Source organism: Atta colombica, unplaced genomic scaffold (assembly GCF_001594045.1).
Source record: "Atta colombica isolate Treedump-2 unplaced genomic scaffold, Acol1.0 scaffold13, whole genome shotgun sequence".
Taxonomy (NCBI): Eukaryota; Metazoa; Arthropoda; class Insecta; order Hymenoptera; family Formicidae; genus Atta; species Atta colombica.
Genome location: NW_017259217.1, coordinates 592,315 through 604,838, shown reverse-complemented (window position 1 = coordinate 604,838; position 12,524 = coordinate 592,315). Strand labels below are relative to the sequence as shown.

General features: G+C 34.8%; 2 protein-coding genes across 2 annotated transcripts; one reads left to right on the top strand and one right to left on the bottom strand.

Moving 5' to 3' along the window:
* Window positions 1-3,386: 3,386 nt before the first annotated feature.
* On the bottom strand, window positions 3,387-5,294 carry LOC108684280. Its single transcript, XM_018188517.1, has 3 exons — window positions 5,289-5,294; window positions 4,260-4,901; window positions 3,387-3,906 (listed from the first exon to the last, which is right to left on the bottom strand). Exons 2-3 carry the CDS (start codon window positions 4,877-4,879, stop codon window positions 3,387-3,389), a joined length of 1,140 nt encoding a protein of 379 aa, XP_018044006.1. The 5' UTR covers window positions 4,880-4,901; window positions 5,289-5,294.
* Window positions 5,295-6,411: 1,117 nt separating this feature from the next.
* LOC108684282 lies at window positions 6,412-12,056 on the top strand. Its single transcript, XM_018188519.1, has 4 exons — window positions 6,412-6,621; window positions 7,390-8,336; window positions 9,210-10,890; window positions 11,071-12,056. Exons 1-4 carry the CDS (start codon window positions 6,456-6,458, stop codon window positions 12,054-12,056), a joined length of 3,780 nt encoding a protein of 1,259 aa, XP_018044008.1. The 5' UTR covers window positions 6,412-6,455.
* The last annotated feature ends 468 nt before the right edge of the window (window positions 12,057-12,524 follow it).

The window sequence follows — 12,524 nt, the reverse complement described above, 5'->3', positions numbered from 1 at the left end:
CATTATTTTTCCATTCAATTTCATGCAAAAATAATGGATTTCTTTTTACTACACCTTATATATATATATATGTTTTGTTCGTATATTAATCTCTTTTTTTAATATTTATATAAAAAAAAATAATTTTGTTCGACCATTAAAGTAATTATGTAGGAAACTCAAGCATGATGAGAGCAATGTTACAAAAAGTTTTGATATTTTAGCAACTTGAGCCCTATATAATTATTTTAATAATCCAACAAAATTATTTTCAGATTTATATCTAACTAAATTTTTTAATATTTCAGCAAAATCGTTCTTTCCGTGTACAAATTAATTTTAAAAGTCTCTTATAGTTAAAATTTTTAATTTATAATTCGATTATTAATATTTACAGCATTCTACAAAAACGCGTGTTTTGAATTTGTTTATCGATTGCATTGTATGTATGTACAAATCGATTGGCAATCATGTACAAGATCAGACGATCGTTAGTTGTCATGACCGAGATAATCTGACTTGAGTTCGGCTCGATTAAATCTCTACATAATTTGGCTTATATCCTTTTTCGACAGAAAATCGTCAAAATTACTAAATTCCAAATGGGGTGGGGTTTGACAAGGACGCCTTGCCTGTATAACAGCAGCTATGATGCATCGATGCAAGAGCAGAAATCCGCTCCATCAAAACAAGTTCTGCCGGCATGTCCTCCTATCATAACGACTGCAATGAAGTCCACTTGTGGAGCAAGACGGATGCTCCTTTTTACCATCATCCTGATATTTTTAATGGCCGCTTTATATTGGATATTCCTGTACCAATCGAGCCACGGCGTACATCGACCAGTGAGAATTCAACCTCAAGCTTCGCGAAATATCACGCCGGAGCAAACCGGAATTGCGGAAACGACTCAGAGATAGAGGTAACATAATTAATAATTCCTTCGGAAAAGACAACCAGATATAATTCTATTAATCCAAAATGAAAATTTTTAACAAGAAAAATACTCACTCGTTGCAATTCTTTATTGTACTAATGAAATTTTTCAACATATAATTCTTGCAACTCAAAATATATCAAGATTTGTATATCAAGAAAAAAATAAAAATGCTTTATAAGTTTAATCGTTGTAATTATAATCTTAGATATTTTTCAATGATAATATTAATTTATTTGCGTAGTTATTTTAGAATTTATAATCATCCTGAAATTATCCTGATATATTTCGAGAAATGCATAACGTAAATTAATAGAATAGTATTATTAGAAAATAAAAATGACACAAATAAATCTAAAAATATTAAACTAGGTAATCAGTATTGAAAGAGCAAAGAAAAAGTAAATCCAAAGTAACAATATGAATTTGCATTTGCAAGCAACATGCTATACCACATTTCATCGCCGGACACTGATATTGTATATCACAGTAGCAGCTGTGGTACGATGTGCATATGCCATATAAAAACAACCCTGCAAGTCTAATAAGCTGTCTACAAAACAAAGAAATACAATAATAAAAATTTTTATACTACGTGTATATGACATTAATTTATCATCTTTAATAATAACATTATAAAGACGCATGTCATGAAATAATTTATTCGTATTTGAAAATCTCGAAAATTCATCATCATCATTCTGCATGAAATGAAAATCTAAACTCAAATGACATTAATCATATTGTTTATAAAGTAAAAGAGGAATAGACTTTCCAAGCAACATACTATGCCGCATTTCATCGCCGAACACTGTTAGTATATATCAAACCTGTCCAATTTGAACTCTGGAGCCAAAACGCAAAACTATCGATGTAAAAAAATTCAATGTGAATAAGATTTTAGAAGTATACTTATAAAGTTTTGATAAGCGTCACTTAGATGTGCATCAACACTTCCCTGAAATCTTACTCATATTGAATTTTTTGCGTCGATGGCTTTGCGTTTTAGCTCAAATTAAAATATTAGGTGTACAACTTTGCTTCCGCCGTTTTCCTATAGATGGTTTTAGCGGTAAGTGGTGGTCGAAATAAATAGATCATAGACGTCATACAATAAACTTGGGCATCTGTCAACATAACCCCATAGAAACATTAGTCGATTTGTGTCTGCATCATAAAGTTATTCTCGATTGAAAATATCAGTTTACGAGCCAAATTCTCGTCATTTGCGGGAGGTTTTAATTTTTTGCTTCAATATGAAGAAATCTGCGACTGAGGCTCATCGAATGCTCTAAATACTTATGGTGAGGCCGCTATTAGTGAAAGAACGTGTCGAGAGTTTCAAGACGGTGATTTTGACGTCCAAGGTCATGCTCTGTATTTGGTGGGACCAGCTCGGCGTAGTGTATTATGAACTGTTAAAACCGACTGAAACAATCACAGGCGATCGGTATCGAACGCAATTGATGCGTTTGAACCGAGCATTGAAAGACAAACGGCCGCAATACAACGAGAGACACGATAAAATGATTTTGCAGCATAACAATGCTCGACCCCATGTTGCGAAAGTGATCAAGACATACTTGGAAACGTTGAAATGGGAAGTCCTACCCCACCCGCCGTATTCTCCAGACGTTGCTCTCTCTGACTTGTTTCGATCAATGGCACACGGCCTGGCTGACCAGCACTTCCGGTCTTATGAAGAAGTGCAAAAAATTGGATCGATTCGTGGATAGCCTCAAAAGATGACCAGTTTTTCGACGCGGGATTCGTACGCTACCCGAAAGATGGGAGAAAGTAGTGGCCAGCGATGGGCAATACTTTGAATCATAAATGTATAACCAGTTTTTTACAATAAAGCCTCGAATTTCGGAAAAAACGGCGGAAGCAAAGTTGTACACCTAATACATTTGTCCAAAATTTCATTTTTTTAGTTAGAGATGGCGTAATGTTCAATGTTGAAAAACTCACTATTATAACTCTAAGATGTTCAGAAAGCATTTTTTTCATCATTAATTATATGCTGAAAAAACATAGACATTTCGAAATGCATTTTTTAACTGGAAACAAACAAAATGTATTTGTTGAACATTTTTAGCAATTGTTTAGTAATTTGTTTAATATTTCATCATACATCCTACTGATTGACATATTGTTATTTTCTGTAAAATGTATAATTTTATAATATTGTGTGCGCAGTTTCTTTCTGTCTCATTTTATGAAAATTACAAATTTTAAACAAAACATATTTTGAAAGGATGCTCCTCAAAAGTATAATGATAAAAGTAAATTTTTGAACTTAAATCTGTAATATTCATTTTGATATATTCTATTCTTGTACATTGCTATCGAATATGCACAGTAAAATGGTAAGAAATTTAATACATGGAACAAATATCGTGAAGACTTTATAAAGGATTAAATAACTGTAATCAAACGACGATAACGATTTAATCAAAACTGTTGTTGTTTAATCAAAACTGCCTAACTGATCGAGCGCACGCAACATCATCCCTGTTTTTCTGAGCATCCGATTTTCAATCATGCCATACGCAAACGGTAACTTGGCGATAATGTCTCGTTCTAAGAGTTCGCGATCTACTTCTAGACACACATCTTTCACGACGTCTAAATAAATCTCTAACATATTCTGGCAAAATGCCTTAACCTTCACCAGATTATTGTCGTCGGGCAGATTTTCGAGGAGAATGTGACCGAAATCAATCGATGGTGAACAGTACCTCATTGTGCTCCAATCAATTACTTTTACGTCACTCGGATACCCATTCTCGTACCTGAACAACAAGTTATTCCGTGTGAAATTACCATGGCAGATGGTCCAAAAATCGTTAAACTCGACTTTGGTCGTTATGTTGTGTTTTGCTCTTATTTTCTCGGAGAGACTTGCCTCGACTGGCAATGCGGAATATAATGAACTGTCCAAACATTCAGGATTATCCAATGTTGATTCAACTATAAGTTCAGATGTTCTGCAAATGATACAAGATTAAAGATATATTATATAGATGATCCAACGGATTAGTTCTGCAAATGATACAAGATTAAAGATATGTTATATACATGATCCAACAGACTCCAAGTAAGCTATTTGCATTGTATTTGCATTATACATACATCTTTTCAACTATATTATTTTTTAATTAATATTTTAATATATTTAATATTAATTTATTTACACATTTACTTATTATTATTGAAAAGAATCAAGAATCGACAATATGTGTATATGGATATGTTCTCGCTTCATATAATTTGCATATTTTTTAAATAAAGATGTAATTTTTAATACTAAATGTACGTACAAACAATAATCGAATTATACCTGCCAGGACTTGTATTGAGATGCAACCAGTCAATCGGTTCAGATAGTTTCGCATAGAACTCCCTGAAAATAGGAAACTTATGTGCCTTCAGTTTCAATCCCTTGCCATGAAACGTCGCCAAAGCTTTCATACACAACTTCAGGTGATTCTCATCTAATTTTTCATCTACTTGTGTGTAACCACTCGCGGTCAGATCTTCCAATACGATAACAGCCTGATCATTGAATCGACCTAGATCGGACACGTAACACTTCGAGGTGCCGTCTGTTCCATAGTTAAGCGTCATCTTGCTGTAAAACATCTCCTCGTTCAAGAATGGGTCGGGCGGCGTAGTTTCCATATGTTTAAGCAATTTGATAATAAGAGGAAAGCTACATGTTACTCCGGAAAACTTTACGCGTGCCATCACCCGATGTAGCATGTTCTCGCGACTGATTTTCCGGTCTAGGTGTTCCACGTCGACAGAATCGAGCTCGACGAACTCCCTGGATCCAGGCTCACAGAAATAACGACCATGGACCATCTCCGGAATCAATATCCACTTTATGAAGTAACAATGTTTGCATTCGCACTTCTCCACGAGTTTCCCCGACTTCGTACAGGGATCTGGGTCGGCCATAGCGAAAGGGAAAATAATATCGCTGTAATAAAACACGGTAGCAATTAAGGACACCGGCACTGCGAGAGCGCGCGCTTAAAGCCGGAAAGTCAAGAATTATGAGGATTTTTTTACGCGAGCCCGCTCGTTCTAATAACGTTGTCGCGACGAGTGCCGCGCGCGTTAATAATGTTTATCGTCACGAAGTGCAACGAGTCAGCGGGCGACGGAATAATTAAAAAACATTTTAACCGTGTCGTTAACCTCTCGAGAATGAGTTAAAATGCAACATAGACGTTGATGTAAACGAGCGATCAATTAATTCAATCAATTAATAATTAAATAGATGACATACATAGCTCGCACATGATTATAAAGACTATCTAAACGTAACATAATTAAAGACTTTATCAGCGGGTTCTAAACTCACTCAAAGTTTCTCAGCACGTTCCACTTACAACTAATAAGAAGTGTTCACGTGCTTCGTTACACTTTCACAGATCTCCCCTCCACGCATTTATTTATCTGACCGATAACAAAACTTGTATCAACACGAGTCGATTAGTCTTGTGTGAGATATAAATAAATGTCATAACTGTCTTTAACATTTTTCAGAACCAGTAATTCTTCGGAAATCTAGTTTCTATTCTTTCTATATTATCTACAATAAATTAGTTATTAAATTTGCACATATGTTAAATATTACTACTTATTCAATCTATTCATCATTTCTCGCCTTTTGTATTTAAAAAAAAATTCCCAAAATTAAGTGTAGATAAAAAAAGGTGACATCACCGTAAATTTTATATTAAATAATGATAAAATATTCAGCTACATTTTTTATCTTTTCGATTTAATCGATTTGAACCAGTTTTTATCGGTTTTTAATGGCGTCGTAAATAAGTTTATCACGCCGAGAAGTGACGAACCATTTACGAAAACGTCGTCGTCTCTTTAAGTACATTTTCATCGACATTTAATCAGAGAAAAGGTCTCGATCTTAAGAAAAGTGGAAGTAAGTTTAAATTGCGTTATATAAAGATTATCGCCGTTAAAGAAATTACTCAGTATAATCGGATCTATATAATTAATTGAATTTTATTTTAACCAGGTGACGCGTGAGTCTCGGACTTTAAATGCTGAGAGAAAAATGTTCTCTCGCCATAATGAATTTGAAACTTTGAAGACAAAGCACAAATCGCAAAATTCTTATAGAAAATTATATACCGTATTTATAAACGTAACTTATTAAAATTATGGTAGAATTCTATACCATGACTTAAATATTATCTATTACATATAAATGAATTTTGTTGAATAACATTATTTAATTATCGATAGAATGATTTTATTTTGACAGATTGCTGCAACTTCAAATCTTAACGAAGGCAACGACAAGCACCGAACATCTCGTGCTTGACGTTTCCATTTACAATTCAAAATCTAAATTTTCAAGTGTAATTTTCGTAAATTATGGTCAAACTTACTGCGAATAGAATAATGCATTATTGATCATGAAGGAGAACGAACTGGCACGACAGCTGCAGCCGGGATCTAAATTCGTTAAAGCAAATCAATGATCTAGTCTCTGGTACCGATGATTAATTTACCCTGTAACGCGGCCTCGATGTCACAGGTCGCGCCCTGTCAGAACGTACCCGTGCAGACGAGTCAGTATAATTTTCCAACATGTCAACAACGGCAAACCAGCACTCAGCAGATGCAAACTGCAGCATGCGGTCCGTGCTCCGGAACTTCTCAAGGTACAAAACCGATCATGTCCATCAAATGCTAAATTACATAATAATTTAATGTCATACAATTTAAGTTGAGTGCTTTTTTACAAATATATATTTGATTAAAGTGACGAAGCGAAACCGCTTTATTTAATAAAAAGATATTTTCTAGATATTATTTTTAAAAATGTTTAAAAAATTGAATAAAATATGTCCATCTTGAATTTATTCTCATTTTATTCTCATTTTAATTTTATCCTAATTCATTATATTTTATTGAATTCATTGTATAATATAATGAAGAGATGAAAAGTATATATACAAATATTTATTTGTTTGTTTGTTTGAAGTGACATCAATTGAAAAATAAATAAATTGTTTAAAATTTCAACAGTAAATAAATTATATCCTTTCACAGTTATATTAATAATATTTTCAAAATAATAAATTAATTATTAATATTATCTGTCTTTTAATAGAGAGTATCAATTAAAAACAATTAATCAAATCTGCCTCAAGTTTTTGGTAGATATTCTCTTATAATTAAATCAGTAATAATATTTTCGAAATAAATAATTAATTAAACGAGTAATTATCGATTTTCTTTGTTTGCTTAAAATGTATGTAATAATTAGGTAAAAATTGAGATATTATATACAGAGAATATAGGCGAGATAACTAATTTTTAATAATAATTTTATAACAAGAAATATATATATATATACATAAATGACTAAAATAAATGACTAAATATATGATTGTACTCTATTCTAATTTTTCTCATCTATTATCCAGGAGGACCTATCACTCATGTTTGTCAGCCGGATACTTATATAGTGACACACCAATGCCCACCGAGTATACCGCAGCCAATAACAAATCCATGTCATCCAGTCTTTCAGAGCTTACCACCGACTCATCCCGGTTGCGGCCAGTTGCCGCAGAATATTTTGGACCAGATTCGTGCGTGCGTTAGCAACGCCGCGCCCATCTTTATCCTGCCCAGCAACTGCCCAGCATCGCCGGCAACCCAACAACAACAGCAGCAGCCCATGCCTCCTTTGGCACCTCAAATAACATCCTCGGTTCCAGGAGGTCCATCGTGTGGATTAACTTATCCCACCGCCTGTTATCCACCACCTCCCGCGCCGCCGCCGTTCTATCCCTATCCCATGCCTTTGCCGTTCTACGATCCGTTTATTCGCACCCATGAAGCCATGTTGAATTGTGGATGCTGCCAGAGAGGCCAAAGAGGCGATGTTGACTCGATGGAAATTAGAAACGTGTTACGCGCCGGATGTCGTTACGACGCTACCGATCCGGTTGAGCATCGTTGCACGCCCAACGTCGATGATACTATCTGCTCGCAAAGGAACTGTCCAGCCTCCCTACATCTGCAAGCTTTGGCTTCACAGTTCCTATCATTGCAAGGCATCATACCTTGTGCTGCGACACGACTGTTGCTACGTAAAGTGCCGGGCTCGAATGTGACCACTACAATGGAGGAGACGATGACAAAGGCGCAAAAGGCTATAAGCATCCTGACCAAGGATCAGCTATTAACAGAATCGAGGAATGTGCAGCAAGTAAACACACTGATTAATCTGCACATGACGGCCAATCCGCCACCTAACGTCATCCCGGTCCTCACATTAGTACAACTGAAGATGAATCTGTTGAAGGTACAGGTTGAAGGACTCATCAATCAGAAGATAATGGAGATTCAAGGGGTTGGAGTGGAGGTAACATCAAATTGTTGGAGAAATTTTAATATATGCTACTTATATCCTCATAGCAAAAAATGTTATATTCATATCACAATAATCACGGATAAATTACATACGTTATTGTACTGCGTTCGGCAGACTCAACAGTTGAATGAGCGCTCGCTGCTATGTATTCTTCCAGAACTAAAATGCTGATTGATTTAAAAGAATACATTAATAACAGCGAGTACTCAGTCAATTGTTGAATCCGCTGAATATGTCCATTGTGAGATGATCAAAAGATCACAATAACATCACATATTGACTGCTTTCGATAATGTCGCTCGGATGCCTCCGATGCCTTGGATTCATCAAGCGATATTGCCGAACGCAGCCAATATACTATCTTAATCTTAAGCCTAATTCTACAACTCATGGTTAACTCTTAATCGAGGTTCAACTTATTCACTGTCTCTTTCCAATTTTAGAATTGGAAAAAGATGAGAATTAAGTAATTAAGTTAACCGTGAATTGGAACTGAGCTTTAATCTGTGTGTATATCATAGCAGTGTCACAATGAGATGCAATTTTTATCATAGTTTCATAATGATTTTAAGCCCAGTTTCACAACTGACGGTTAACTCTTGACCGAGATTCAACTTATTCATTATCTCTTTTCAATTCTGGAATTAGAAAAAGATGAGAAATAAGTTGAACCTTGATTAAAAGAAAATTGAAAAAGATCTTAATGACTCATAGCAATATCTCATAGCAATATCAACTATAGCAAAGCACTCGCACATCACTATGACTTTATTCCTTATATTACTTTGATTTTTTGATATCGAAATAATATTCGAACTCAGGCATATCTTTTTAATTTTTACACACTTTTCTTTCTGTATCAAGGTGGCGACCGATCTCATAGATCCGACGGTTCTCGCTCTCAAATCTGATGCTGAGTTGCGAGACTTCTTATCGGCGTTACGCCAAAAAGAGTGCGATGAGCGAGTAAATGTAAACTTTGCACTGTATCGATCTCAACGTGCGATCGCGGAGACTCGGTTGAGCAACATTCAGAATAAAATCCGTCAAGTGGAGGCAGAATTTGATCGCAGACGATGCACAATGCTGCCAGCGCCGACGTTGTCGACACGCGTCATACAACAATTCTCCAGACCATGTTATTCAGCGAGATTCGAGGCTCCCAGGAGATTGTACAGTACGATGCCGCCAGATATTCGTTTGCTAGACCCGTTCACCTATGTAAAACCGCGAAGTCCCAAGAAGTTACTGCTGAAGCCATGCACAGGTAAGCCGGAGACTGTTCTAGCTGGCACGCATAGCAATCCTCCCAAAAACCCAGACGGTGGCGGTGCTGATCAGGCGAAGGAAAGTCTCACGACTTCCGAACAGCATTGTTACAGCACGGAGAATTGCGCGTGTTGCTATAGGACGACGTCGGAGGAGAGCATTAGCGAGGACAAAAAAAAACTTCAACCGAGGATTATCGAAATAGACGGGACGACAGTCAGTAATGTTGAAGAATCGGAATACCAGGCATCATCTTTGATCAAGTCGAATGTCTGCTTGAGAATAGACACAGAGAGATATGAGGAAAATGCGCAAAAATACAGAGAAAGAAACGAAATTCCATGCAGCGCACAATGTTGGACGGCCAAGGCATACATTAACGTCGCCGACGACGAATCGATGAAGACTTTAACAGAATCTGAGAGTGATACGATTACGCTTAGCGAAAAGATCAATGTCGAGAATATTTGCGAAGCACAAAATGCGATTAAGATTCAGAGCTGTGAACAGACAATAAATCAGCAGGAATTTACAAGTTCGTCAGATGTACAGCAATTTAAAAAACAAACAGAAGATAAAATCATGTATGCGAAAAGAAATAAAATTATTGAAATGTGCGACGAGATTAAAAGTTTACGAGACATCCTGTCGCAGGAAGCTGATCAAGAAAAGGAGAGAGCTACGACTACAGTTACAAATGAAGAACCAATTTCAAGTATGCAGGAAACGGAATCAAAATCATTAGGCATATGTGCTTCACTACTAAAAATTATATTAAAATCAAAAAAAGGAAAACGTGAGAATAAACAGGAAGATAAAATTGACGAAATCTTGCCATCAACTGCGGATGCCGTGATAGAACAAAGCACAAATCAAGTACCAATGAGCAAAGCCAAGAAGAAAATAAAATTTCACATTGTCTCATTGATGACAAATATCGAATACGATAAAAATCTTATTGAATATGAAAAAAAACAAAAAATCGAGAAGGCAATAGCAATGAATGAAAAAGAGATAAATGTAACCATCGATCCGGATATTGAAAAATTAAGTAATCACAGGTCGATAGAAAATCTTCTAAAAAGTGCCATCGCGCACAATATTACTGCTGGAAGAGATCACTCAGAGAACATATTTTCAAAGAAAATGGATTTTCCAAAGCTCTGCTTTGATCACCAATGCCAAGCGACATTTAAAGAAGATAAAACTACAACTGCTCCATTGTTAAAGGCAAATATATTTCCCCCATTCAAAAATTTGCATAAACATGTAACAGGTAATTGGTTTCTTTATGTTATCATAATACTCTATATTTAAAAAGAGAAAAAGTAACATTTGCCACATTTTTCCGTTTTACAATGGCTTTTCATTAATCAAAATACAATTTTAAAAATTGCATAGTTCTGTGCAGAATATTAAGTATAAAATTGAGTTTAAATCAAAATTTTTTATTCAGATAATGAGAAAAACGGAGACAACGGAACTTATTCAAATCCGATAACGAAAGCAGAAATTACTACAAAACGTTTATCCCGCTGTAACGATGTCACAGAAAGTACCTTAGAAACTCTTTGCACGAATAATGTGCCTTATCATTCCGATATGGAACGCGAAAGAAGTTTAATTTCGAAACTATTTTTTATCATTGGCAACCGTATGACTGCATTTATCAATAAAATAATTGAAATAATGAAGATCGGAAGATTATTGTATATGATTCGTAGCACGATATTCCGTGAAAGTAATACTCTTAGAAGAGACGTTCCGACAGGCAATTATACCAAACTGACTTCGAAAGATTCCGATTCATTCGCTAATGCCTCGTATTATTCTTCTTTGAATTATAAAACTTCTAAAATTAGTAAATATGATTTTCACAATATCAACTTATTACGGATTTCGACGAAAGAAGAATTTAATGGAATACGTAAAATAAAACATTCTATAATTGAAGACAAAAAAAACGACAGAAGATATTTATTGATCGGTACATCAAGTCACAATTGTGACTTGATACTAACGCGTGATTTAGGTCGACCTTACAAAGTACAGAGAAGTCTCTTGATACGTAGTCGATTGAAAAATTCTCTAAATTCACAGGATTATCCGCATCCTTTTTCTCTTTTGAAATATACAGAAGAAAATGCACTTCCTTGTCAAGCGAAACGTAACGAGAACATAGGAATGATCAAAGAAAATGAAAAACATCAAGTGAAGAGTAGTAAAAAATTCTGGACATCAGAAATTGTAGAAATAAACAAAACTAATGGAAAATTATTAGACATGAGAAAATATAAATCCGAAGAACAAATTTTAAACAAATATTTGTACGATATTAAAAATAGTGTATCTACTGTACAAAAACAAACAGTCATTGATACTACAATCAGCAACGAATTCGTAATAAACGTTCATAATTACGTCGAATTGAAACTGAAATAAATAAGAATATATACGAAAACCGTAACACATTGATATCTAGTAACTGAAATAATAAAATTTCAGAATAATATGTCATGTATTGAAAAATAATTAGGAATTATAAAGGTATGTTATGATTTTCGCTAAAAGCGATTAAAGTACACAATTATAGTGTAACTTCTTTCCTTTATTAATAACTTTTATTTTTTCGTCAGTGATCTATTCTTTCATCGCTATAGCTGTCTAATGAGAATCTTTAGAATTGGGGCAACAGTATGACGGTAAACATATTTCAATGTTTTCCCAGAATCATTCATTCCAGACTCTACAAGAGTTGCAAGAATGGAAAAAGTATTTTGTCACATATCCTGTACATTCGTATCGAATCAGCAACATATCATACTGTTACAATGTGAACACATACATCAAGTACAGTTTAATTGCGTGATTTTGCGATCTTTCTAATTTATTAATTAATATATATATATA

Excerpts from the sequence above, each read along its gene's own strand:
- LOC108684282 (XM_018188519.1), top strand. The coding sequence starts at position 6,456 with ATGATTAATTTACCCTGTAACGCGGCCTCGATGTCACAGGTCGCGCCC. Across the intron at positions 6,622-7,389 it reads GTGCTCCGGAACTTCTCAAG|GAGGACCTATCACTCATGTT; the intron begins GTACAAAACCGA and ends TCTATTATCCAG. Across the intron at positions 10,891-11,070 it reads TTTGCATAAACATGTAACAG|ATAATGAGAAAAACGGAGAC; the intron begins GTAATTGGTTTC and ends TTTTTTATTCAG.
- LOC108684280 (XM_018188517.1), bottom strand. The coding sequence starts at position 4,879 with ATGGCCGACCCAGATCCCTGTACGAAGTCGGGGAAACTCGTGGAGAAG. Across the intron at positions 3,907-4,259 it reads CTCAATACAAGTCCTGGCAG|AACATCTGAACTTATAGTTG; the intron begins GTATAATTCGAT and ends TATCATTTGCAG.